This window comes from Carcharodon carcharias, chromosome 2 (assembly GCF_017639515.1).
Source record: "Carcharodon carcharias isolate sCarCar2 chromosome 2, sCarCar2.pri, whole genome shotgun sequence".
In the NCBI taxonomy this organism is placed as follows: domain Eukaryota; kingdom Metazoa; phylum Chordata; class Chondrichthyes; order Lamniformes; family Lamnidae; genus Carcharodon; species Carcharodon carcharias.
The window spans coordinates 67,147,339-67,159,747 of NC_054468.1; the positions used below are offsets into that span (position 1 = coordinate 67,147,339).

Genomic DNA, 12,409 nt, shown 5'->3' on the forward strand with positions numbered 1-12,409 from the left:
CACCTAGTGAGCTGCAGCTTGCTCACCTTACTTTGGTCATCAGCGTCAGGCTTCACAGGCAGCAGCACCTCACTTTTGGGGATCACAGGCAGGTCTCTATCCACCAGAACAGCTGTAAGGCAGGTGTTGGTTTTTCAATGGCTGCAGGGCTATGGCTTGATTGGGGAAGGGATAGAAGTGGTCTCAGGGAAGGGAAGATGCTGCAGTGCAAGGATTGTACTGGGGAAGGAGGATATCCCAGGGTGTGTGTGGGGGCACATGGTAATCTATGCAAGTGGCCTCAAGATGGTGAGGGTTAAGGAGGCAGTCTCAAGCAGAGGTGAGGCCAAATAGAGATGTGAGGGTGGGTGTGAGAGAGTAATGTCCCACTGACAGTGAGTGAGATGGCCTTGAATGTGTGAGTTTAGAGTGCTAAGATGGTTGCCTTATCCTGGCAGCACGAATGAGATCATTCATTTGTTTTCTGCACTGGATGGCCAACCTCTTGTTTGCAGCATTGGCATTGACCACCTCTGCCACCTCCTCCCAAGCTGGAGTGGTGAGACTGATGGGCCTCCTGCGGCCAGAGCAGGGGTGGATGACATCACGGGTCTCCAGTGTCCAGAATGCGTTTCAGGGATGCATCACTGAATTAGGGGCTGCACTTTACCTTGGCTTTTGGGGCACTGGCTTCACTGGAGCAGTCCTGGGCTGCAAGCATTGAGAAATGTGCGTGCAGCTGTAGTTTAAATATGGTGCCCGGAGTGAGGAATCAGTGAGGTAACAGCGTGGTGGGCCAATTGGAAGCCACCCATCAGCCAGACGATGTGTTTCCTGAGGCTGCATAATTAATGAGGTGGGAATGGGACGATACAGTGCAAAACCCACCGTTGTGGATGGCAGGTAAAACAACTTCTTTCCTGCCTGCTACTGGACTTCGTGCAAATCTGGGATGATTCCATCCACAGTCCTCTGCAGCTATGAGTCCATTGTAAGGGTTTGGGACATCTGCTTAGGGCTGGAGAGGAACTTGCATTGGGGTGGGGAGGATCCAGTTGTCGTGGTTCACAAAGGTAATACTGACATTGCTAGGATGTGGAAAGAGGTTCTGCTTGAAGAGTATGAGCAGCTAGGGGCTAAATTAAAACGCATAACCTCAAAGATAATAATCGCTGAATTATAACCTGATCCACGAGCAAATTGGCATAGGTAAATAAAATGAGAGGGTTAAACAGAGGGCCCAAAGATTGGTGTGAGAGAAATGGGTTTTGATTCCTGAGATGCTGGCACCAGCACTGAGGAAAGTGGGAGCTGTACCATCAGGATGGCCTTCACCTGCACCGTGCTGGGACCAGGGCTCTGGAGAGTCATATAACTAGCGTGGTAAAGATGGCTTTAAACTAAATAGTAGGGATAAAGGATCATGTGAGGGAAGATTTGTTAAATTGGAGAGGAGAAAGCAAGAGAGCAAGATAGCAATAAGGGAAATGGTTATCAGTGGCAGGAAGGGACAGAGCTTACAAATTTAAGAGTATGCCAAGAGATCAGACTAGAGGCTGTGAAAATAATAATAAAAATAACTAAAGGCTCTACATCTGAATTCATGCAGCTTTCGCACCAAGGGCGATGAATTGATAGCACAAATAGAAGTAAACAGATATGGCCTAATTACTATTACAGGGTGACCAAGGCTAGGAACCGAATGTTGAAGGGTATTCGACATTTATGGAGGATAGGAAAAAAGGAAAAGGAGATGGGGTAGCACTGTTAACAAAGGATGAGATCAGTACATTAGTGAAAGAGGGTCTTAGATTGGAGGATCATGACATAGAATCAGTTTGGGTAGAGCTAAGAAACAGCAAGGGGCAGCAAACATTGGGTAGGAGTTGTTTATAGGCCACCAAATAGTAGTAGTCTAAATCAGGAAATTAGAGATGCATGTAACAAGGGGTAATACAGTAATCATGGACTTCAATCTACATATATACTGTGTAAATCTAATTAGTGCTAACGCTGTGGAGAACAAATTTCTGGAATGTATACAAGATGGTTTTCCAGAAGAGTGTGTTGAGGAACCAGCTACAGAACAGGTTATTTTAGATCTAATATTGTGCATTGAGGAAGGGCTAACAAATAGCCTCGTTGTAAAGGAGCTTTTAGAGAAGAGTGACCATAATAGGATAGAATATTACATGAAGTTTGAAAGTTATGAAGTTCAGTCTGAATCTAGGGTATTAAATCTAAACAAAGGAAATTATGAAGGTATGAGAGGCAAGTTGGCTGTGGTAGATTGGGAAATTACATTAAAAGGTATGACGATAGGCAGGCAATGGTTGGCATTTAACGAATTAATAAATAGGTTACAGCAAATATACATTCCTTTAAGGCACAAAAGCCCAGCAGGTAAATTGATCCACCCATGGCGAACAACAGAAGTTAAGGATTGTGTTAGATCAAAGGACGAGGCCATTAAAGTTGCCCAAAAGTTGTAAGCCTGAGGATCGAGAGCATTTTGGAATTCAACAAAGGAGGATCAAGAACTGATGAAGAAAGAGAAAATAGAATACAGAGTTAAATTAGCAAGAAACAAAGAAACATAAAAATAGACTGTAAAAGCTTCTATAAGTATTTAAAAAGGAAAAGATTAGCAAAGACAAATGTGGGCCCATATAGGCAGAGACGGGAGAATTTATAATGGGGATAAGGAAATGGCAGAGATATGAAACAAATACTTTTGTCTGTGTTCACGGAGAAGGATACATAAAAAACCTCCCTGAAACATGAGAACACCAAGGGATTAGTGAGATTGAGGAACTGAAAGAAATTAGTATTGGTTTAAAAAAAAAAGCAGTACTGGAGAAATTAATGGGACTGAAAATTAATAAATCCCCTGGACCTGATGACCTACATCCCAGAGTGTTGAAAGAAGTGGCTGTAGAGATAGTGGATACATTGGTGGTCATTTTCCAAAATTCTCTAGATTCTGGAATGGTTCCTGCAGATTGGAAAGTAGCAAATGTAACTGCACTATTTAAGTAAGAAGGGAGAAGAAAACAAGGAACTACGGACCTGTTAGCCTGACATCAGTAGTGGGGAAAGTGCTAGAACCTGTTATAAAGAATATGATAACTAGATCCTTAGAAAATCATGGTAGGATTGTGCAGAATCAATATGGATTTATGAAAGGGAAATCATGTTTGACAAACCTGTTAGTTTTTGGAGGGTGTAATTAGCAGAATAGGTAGGGGAGAACCAGTGGATGTGCTGTAATTGGATTTTCAGAAGGCTTTCAATAAGACCCCACACAAAAGGATAGTAAGCAAAATTAGAGCACGTAGGTTTGGGGGTAATATACTAGATTGAGGATTTGTTAATGAGCAGGAATAAATGGATCATTCTCAGGTTGGCAGGCTGTGACTAGTGGGGTACAGCAAGGATCAGTCCTTGGGCCCCAGTTATTCACAATCTGTATCAATGATTTGGATGTGGGGACCAAGTGTAAAATTTCCAGGTTAGCTGACAATGCAAAACTTGGTAGGGGTGTGAGTTGTGAGGAGGATACAAAAAGGCTTTAAGGGGATTTAGACAGTTTGAGTGAGTGGACAAGATCATTGCAGATGGAATATGATGTGAAAAAATGTGAAGTTATCCACTTTGGTAGGAAAACCAGAAATAGGAGCACTTCTTAAATGGTAAGAGATTGGGAACTGTTGTCCAAAGCGACCTGGTGTCCTTGTTCAAATGTCACTGAAAGCTAACAAGCAGGTGCAACAATCATATAGGAAAGCAAATGGAATGTTGGCCTTTATTGCAAGAAGATTGGACTACAAGAGTATGGAAGTCTTGCTGCAATTGTATAGAGCCTTGGTGAGACCACTTTTGGAGTATTGTGCACAGGTTTGATCTCCTTCCCTAAGGCAGGATATACTTGCCAAAGAGGTATTGTAACAAAGGTTCATCAGACTGATTCCTGGAATGGTGGGACTTTTCTATAAGGAGAGATTGAGGAGACTAGGCTTATTCTTCTAAGCTCTAGTGAATATGAAATGATCTTGTTGAGGCAAACAAAATTCTTACAGCAATTGCCAATGTAGACACAGGAAGGATATTTCCCTTGGCTGGGGATCTAGAACCTGGGACACAGTCCTATGTGATAGGCCTTTTAGGACTGAGATAAGGAAAAAAAAATTCACTCAGAAGGTGGTGATTCTTCGGAATTCTCTACCCTCGAGGACTGTGGAGGTTCATTCAGAAGCCTCTTTGCATCCTCCTCACAACTCCCACTCCTACCAAGTTTTGTGTCATCAGTATCCTGGAAATATTACATTTGGCCCCCACATCCAAATCATTGATACAGATTGTGAATAACTTGGGCCCAAGGTCTGTTCCTTGCAGTACCCCACTAGTCACAGCCTGCCAACCTGAGAATGAACCATTTATTCCTACTGTCTGTTTCCTGCCCATTAATAAATCTTCAATCCATACCAAGATATTACCCCAATCCCATGTGCTCTAATTTTGCTTACTAACCTCTTGTGTGGGCCTTGTTGAAAGCCTTCTGACTGTTTTCAAGACAGAGAATGATAGATTTCTAGATTTTAAAAATATCAAGAGACATGGAGATGGTGTGATGTTATGGCACAGCGGATGGTAAGTACTGAGCTGCTCAAATCCCAGAGGGAAACTTGAGACAGCTGCCACAATTGTTTTGCAATTTCTATTTTATTTAGAGGTGCATGCCTTGAATTCAGTAATAATAAGTCCACCGAATCTTCAAGATTTTTTTTACAAAACTAAATTAAACATTTATTAATAGAAGAAAAGATTTAAAGCACATACGTAGGCCTACAAATGACTACTATAATAACTCCTAAATAGGCTAATTAACCTGACTCCTAGTTACACGTCCGTTAAGGTGACAGTAAAAACAAATAAATTTCAACAGGCCCAGGCAAAGCGCACAATACCCTGGACAGTGATATTCATAATGAGTTTTTTTAGCTTCTGTAAACAGCAACTTGATATGTAGAGGCTGGAGGCTTTTCACACTTGTTAGAATTCCTTCACCTTTATACATAACCTCATCTCTTTTATGCATGTTTCTCCCTTTTTAATGTAACTTCCATGATTCTAATATGTCTTTGGAACTTTACTTTTGTCATAATATAAATCTTTCATAGTACTCATATTATCAGTAACCTTTGGGAAAAAATAAACACACTGTTTGGCTTAGCTTCTTATGGCTAGGTGTAACATCTTGCCACCTCTTTGAAATTCATCTAAAAATGCAAATGTTCCTCACACTTCACGTTCTAAAACTTCAGCCATGTTTACGTATTTAGCCTTTCAAACCTAGCTTCCCTTTTGATAACTCAAAAAGCTCCAGACCAGCTGCCTCCAATTCAATTAAAACCCGCACACACACACATCCACACACAGAAATTAATCCAAACCCCACCATTAACCTACCTTTACAATAAATCACAATAATATTATGAAAATTATTATATTTTCATGACAGTGAGAAAATGGCATTGAGATTTCTTTGAATGGCGAAGCACGCTTGAGAGGCCAAATGTCCTATCCCTGTTCTAAAATGATCCCGCCCCCCTGTACATATCTCAATTCTGGACTCGGGATTGTAGGTAAAGAAAATAACTATCTTCCTGTCCCTTAAATAACCTCAATAAGGAATTTGAGTAGACTGTTTTGAAGAATTGTGAGATTGCCCTTAAGAGGACAGTTTTGTGCAGTAGATTTAGGTTCTGGATTTCGGGCAAGATTTTTGCAGACAAGGGAGACTTTCTTCCAGCACACTGGGCTGTATTTGAAAGTCTCACCCACCATGTCACCCCATTTTCCTTATTTGTGTTTTGAACTGATGAATAAGCAGTGCAAAATTCGAAATTTTCTTCATTAATACTCTTAAGGAAGTATCTGGGTCCTGTTCTGTACTTTCACATGTATCCTCCGTCATTGAAGAACCTTTTTATTTTTCTTTTAAAAGCTCTGTTGCTTTGTTGAAAGAAAGCAGAAATTTAGATGTATAAATGGCTCTTTGTATTACTTTTTTTAACGTGATGTGTTTACTGCTGAATAATTCAATACTTGCGACTCATGTTAGTTAAGCCATTTTTAACTTAATTCTCTTGTCTGATGCTGTTCTTCATAAATGAGAATTGCAGGACCTGGCTTGAAGCCTGAGGTGAAGTATTCAGTTACAGTTATTATACAATTGGAGCAGACCTTTCTGCAAATGCAGCACATTTTACTTTAGCAAATTCTTCAACAGAGATGTTCAAAAGGATGTGATCACCCAGCTGCTTGAGCAATGATTCCAGTTCATTGGACTTGTCTCCAAGCTTTTTTTTTGTTGTCTTGCATTTCTGTTGCTGCTTTCCTTCATTTTTTTGCTATATTTTTATTTTCTGTGACTGCTTTGTCAGTGAAAGGTCAGGGAAGTAACTAAAAATAATTTTTATCTTCAGGGCCATGCTGGCTGTCTGAGATAGTTGGAACAACTATTTCAAATTTAATCATGCTACTAGGTTTGGCAATCTGATGATGTGCCATTATAATGTCTTTATGATAATCAGGGATTGGCATTGTACGCTGAACAGCTGGTTTTTCGTTGGCCTGGTCTAGTAATAGTATTTGTACATGAAAATAAAAAGTTTAATGTTGTAGCTTTAACTTACGCAACCAAAAATGAAAACTAAATGCCTTGAAGTTTCAAAACTGAACAAATACCACTCAATAAACATCTAATAATTTTTAAAAATTTCTTTTGAGACAGCTTCTCCCAAATCTTAATGAATAAAAATTGCTGCATGATTAGCTTACATTTTAATGCTATGAATCTGTAAAATATTTAAACACTTACCGAATGTTTTAAAGGCTAATAGTCTTTATTTTGGGCATTACCAGTAATTTTTCATTACAAACTGGTACATTTAACATCACCTTGACTTAATGTTGGCTTCTCAGTTCACTTCTCAGTCAATGGGTAATGTGTTCTTGGCCTGCTGCTGGACTTGAGCATGTAATCTATGCTGACAGTTCAGTGCATTGTCAAAGGAGTGCTATAGAACATTAACCTGAGTCCCCATCCACCTGTTCAGGTAGACATAAAAGATCCCATGACAATTATGCTGACATTGTGGCTATTTTACTGGACTATAATCCAGAGACCTGGAGACATGAGTTCAAATTCCATCATGGCAGCTGGGGAAATTTAAATTCAGTTAATTAAATAAAATCTGGAACAAAGAGCTAAAATCAGTAATGGTGACTTTGAAACTACTGGATTCTCACAAAAAACCCATCTGGTTCACTAATGTCCATTAGGGAAGAAAATATACTGTCCTTAGCTGGTCAGGCCTATATGTGACTCCAGACCCACAGCAATGTAGCTGACTCTTAGCTGCCCTCTGAAATAGCCTAGTGAGTCACACAAAGTATTTGAGAAACAAAACCGGACTGACCACTTGGCGTCGGACGTGATAAAGGCACATCCAGCTCAGCCAACTCTGCAAAGTCTTCCTTACAGATGCACCATGGCTGCAGTCTGTGCTATCTAAAAAATGCACTGCAGCAATTCACCAAGGCTTCTTTGTCAGCACCTACCCAACCTACAACCTGCACACCTAGAAGGACAAGAGCAGCAGATGTGTGGGAACACAACCACCTGCAAGTTCCCCTCCAAATCACACACCAGCTTGACTTGGAAATATATTGCCCTCCCTTTATCAATGCTAAGTCAAAACTTTGGAGCTTCCTACCTAACAGTACTCTTGGTGCTGGTGCTCCATCCCATGGATTGCAGCAAAATAAAAAGGTGGCATACCATCTCCTCCTTGAGGGTAATTAGGGATAGGCAACAATTGCTGACCCTGCCAACAATGCCAACATCCCATGGATGAATGAAGAAAAAAACTTTTGGGAAGAAAAAGGTAGGGAGCTAAGAACAAGAAATAGGAATAGGCCTTATGACCCCTTGAGCCTTCTCCACCATTCAACAAGATCATGGCTGAACTGAACTTGGATCTAAGTTCCACTTTCCTATCTGTTCCCATAAGCACTGGCTCCCCTGTAGTTCAAGAATCTGTCTTTCTCAGCCTTGAATATTTTCTATGACTAAGACACTGTAGCTCTCTGGGGTACAGAAGTCTAAAGATTCATGATCCACAGAGAAGCAATTCCTTCTCATCTCATAAATGGGCAGCTCCTTTATTCTGAAATGATGCCCCCCCCCAACCCCCCCTCACCATTATAGATTCCAATCCTCAGTATTTATCCTGCCACACCACCTCCGAATCTTACATGTTTGATAAAATTATCTCTCATTCTTCTAAAACTCCAATGAGTCTCGGCCCAACCTGCTCTTCATAAGACAAACCCTTCATCCTAGAAATCAACATAGTGAATCTTCTGTGAAATGATCCAACGGCCTGGCCAACATTCATTTCTCAACTAACAGCACCAAAATTAATTAACTGACTGTTCGTCTCTTAGGTACTTGTGAGCCCTTGGTCCGCACAATTATCTGCCATGTTTGCCTAGAAATGAACAAGTACACCTCAAAATATTTCATTTATTGCATGCTGCTTTGGAATGTCTTAAGAGTCCAAACTCATCCTTTTTAATGTATAACAATGTAAAATCATAGAAGCTAAATGGCTATTTCCTTTTAATTAACTTAAGGGCATGTTTTCCTCCATCTGCTACTATTAGCAAAAATGTTATCAAGACTGCACTTCATGTTTTCTCCTACCACTCAATTCATTACAGTAACAACAAGGTGATTTCCACTAGCAGGCCCACATTTCCTGTGAACGGACATTTAGAAACTTTATCTGCCGTGTGAATGGCTTATCTTACCACAGCACTGACCATGACTTGTCTATCAAATTACACACCAAAAATTGTACAGGATGTCCATGCTGTACTCCTAATCGCTTTTTCCCTAATATTACTTTCTGTTACCTCGCCATCTCTCCTATCATGTCTTAATTTTCATAACCAGTTGCTTATATGGTACCAAACACCTGAAAATTCCATTAATATATCTTTTCACACTCATTTTCTTTGAAGTTATTATTTAGTCAAACACAACCTTGCCTTTTAAAAATTCATGCTGACTGATTGGCCCATGACTTACTTTGAGTTCACTAATCTTATTTTATGTAATAGAATCTGGTACTTATCCCACAGCTGGAGTAAGACTAACTTTCATGGTTTGTTTTTTTTCCCTTTTCTTGAAAAGGAAGTAACTTTTGCCGCTTTTCCGTTCATTGGAATAATTTCAGTTTCCTGAGGCTGTAACAGAAATATTATAAATGTCAGCTTCACTCAGTGGTGGTGCACTTGCCTCTGATTCAGCAGATCATGGGTTTAAGTCCAACTGCAGGACCTGAGCGCGCACTTTTGGCTAACACTTATTTTGGCACGGAGGGATTGCTGCATTGTTGGTGCTGTTTTCAGCTGAGATGTTAAAAAGAGGCCTTGTCAGTGCAAAAGTTCCCATGCCACTATTTGAAGTTTAGCAGGAAAATTCTCCCAGTATCTTGGCCAGCGTTTTATCTCTAAATCTTACACCATCAATCTTACAGATTCCTGCTTTTGGAATATTGTTCATTTCTCATGATTGTACTTCAAAATAACTATTTGATATGAACTTTAGGACGTACTGAGGATATGAAAACTCAAATGGAATGTAAGTTTTTCTTTCGTTCGTTATAATGTTCAATAGGGGAGATCTTTTATTCCTGTGAGTTTAATGTGGAAAGCTCATTTTATAAATTCTACCCACTTTTTCATTAATGTGAGTAAACTGAGGGAAAAGTACTCTTGTGCAGTGCGTAGTGTAATGGCTCAAAAACATAGCTCCCACAAGTTTGCTTTACAGCTATTAACATTTCATAACAGTGACTCTTTTTCCCCCTCCAGCACATCAGAATCGTATTTCAGCAGTCATGTTTTCTCCAGACACTGAATGGGTTATAAGCACAGGACATGACAAATACCTCAGCTGGATGTGTACCAGGAGTGGATGTCTACGGGGAAGACACTGCTTTAGTGCATGGGCTTCATGCTTACAGTATCCTTAACCTTTGCCCTGATTCTCTTTTAGACATGTAGGCAAATAATCAGTATTAAGGTTGGTCAGTGAGAGTTCCTTGTGTGGCAGGATTGACCCAAAAGAGGTGCTTATGAATATGTCCAAAGGATACAGTTTCCTTGTCCTAATCATTTAGCCAATGTCTGTGCAGTGCCCAATATTATTTTGTCAGCTGGTCTGCATATTGGTTTAAATTATATGTGCTATACGTGCAGGACCAAGTTATTTTTTGTTGCAGCAAAAGTCTTTGAGGCTGGCATCCTCTTCAATTGAAACACAATACTTCTAGGTTGTTGAGTGAGCATAGTTTTGGAAACAAGGGTAGAATAACAGCATGTAATTGGATCCTGCTTTAAAAAAAAAACTGCTATAGGTTTTTAAAGCATCACACTGAATAACATACATGTCTTCCTACTCAAACTGGAAAATTCAAATAATGATCATTGGCTGGATTTTACGGCCCCTGACAGGCATGTTTTCAGTGCTGTCCCGCCCACCATCCACCCTTTCCTCATTAATACATTGGGTAGGTAAATTGCCCACTAGACAACCTATCCTTGGGCCTATTGAGATCCTTAACTGCCCAATTAAATGGCAGGTCTCATTCTGCCTCCAGTGCCATAATACACTGAGCAGTGGAAGGAGGACAGAAGCCAGAAGCCCATTTTTTTTCAGCATCTGAGGTGAAAAATCGGGAATGAAGAGGGGGTATCTTCTTCGGGGGTGCCCTGTATGCATCAGCAGCAGCACCCCCACCCCACCACCACCAAATCGTACTCCACTTCTATGCCTTCCCCCCCAACCCCTTGCCTCCAATCAGATTGGCTAACAGCTCTTGAGGGCGGAACCTCCTTTCACTGAAGGGTGGAAGTCCCACTCTGAGCTTGTTAAAAGTCACCTGTAGTATTGCTGTGTGGTGGCCTTTTTTTTAAAGTCGGTCAGTTTGCGACCAACTTTTCTACTGGGGTGAGGTGGCGAGTGATATGCTTCCCTGTAAAATTCACCCCCATGATGCAAGGAAAAGACCGTGGAGTACAATAGCTCTTATTGCAGAGTATCTATTTACCTCTTCTTAAAAAAAAAGCATCACATATTGCTTATCTAACAGTATTTTGGGACTGCCTAACAGAAGGTTTCTCAAAATTCTCATTAGAACCTTCCAGAGTTCCATCTCTCTGGCTGCTTTTCTGTTCTCCCATTATTTTAGTAACAGAACTGGAAATAAATTTCTCACCTGGTTTTTTTGCATACAGTGGTGATATTTAGTTTCCTTTCTGACATCTAATCTCCTTCAGTGTTACAATGCACCTTGTGTACTGAACCAAAATGACCAATTGTCCTTTTTCTTTCTAACGCCAGTTGATGATTCTGGAAGGAGATCAGGTATTCATTTTCAGGTAGCTTGCCTAACACCTGACTTTATCTCTTCTACAAATCAATTTTTAATTTCACAGCTACAGACTGATAATCTATAGAATTTGAAAAAAAAATAGTTACCCAGAATGTAACTTGTGTTGCAGTGGGTTCTGGAATCAGTTTAGTTGCTAAACCAAAAATGTTAAATTGGAGAAATCCATGATGTGAAGTGTGATGGAAACTGAGCTTTTTGCTTCATTGTAATATTTCAGAATTATATTTTCCTCAAATTTTTTAATTAGGTGAGAGTTCAGAGTTAAAGCTCTACTTGAAAAAGGATTTTTTTTTTGGTATTCATTCTTGGCTGGAGAATTTGTCTGCAAGTTAAAACACAGTATTGTCAGCAATTAACTAATATTAAAGGAACGTGGCCTGCCTTTGTCATTGCTGTAAATATACTCTCGGATCAAAATTTATTCATGTTTCAGGTTTGTAAAGGGATATTTTGATATACATTTATCTTGAGTATTAGTGCAAAGTTGGCAACAGCAAATTGGCAGTCACTTTGCATTCTGCCCAATTTTTGTTGCAATTGAAAATCATACTTTTATCATGTAGCTTGTTGTATTGGGTGGAGAATGCCATCAACTTTTATTCTTTTTAACTCCCGATTTATTCAGATATGATATAGAAACAAGTCATGCATTTGTGGGTGATTACTCTGGACAGATCACATTATTAAAGCTTGAACAGAATTCTTGCAGTATCATTTCAACATTAAAAGGACATGAAGGTGATGTGTACATACCTGCTGGCTGCTGCCTGATTGTGCTTCATGTCTGTCTGTCAATGATAACAGAGTTGTTTTCATTAATCAGCTAGTTACCAGATGCCACTTTCCCTTGTGTCAATCACATTTTTGAAAGCATTGTGCTTTCAAATAATCCAAGGACC

General features: G+C 39.9%; 1 protein-coding gene across 1 annotated transcript in view; it reads left to right on the forward strand.

The window, feature by feature from the left end:
• Positions 1-12,409, forward strand: part of wdfy1 (WD repeat and FYVE domain containing 1) — a 79,983-nt gene that overhangs the window by 36,113 nt on the left and 31,461 nt on the right. Inside the window, exons 5-6 of the mRNA XM_041213155.1 lie at positions 9,928-10,078; positions 12,136-12,248. Of these exons, the coding sequence (XP_041069089.1) occupies positions 9,928-10,078; positions 12,136-12,248 (264 nt within the window). The remainder of the gene's footprint in view (positions 1-9,927; positions 10,079-12,135; positions 12,249-12,409) is intronic.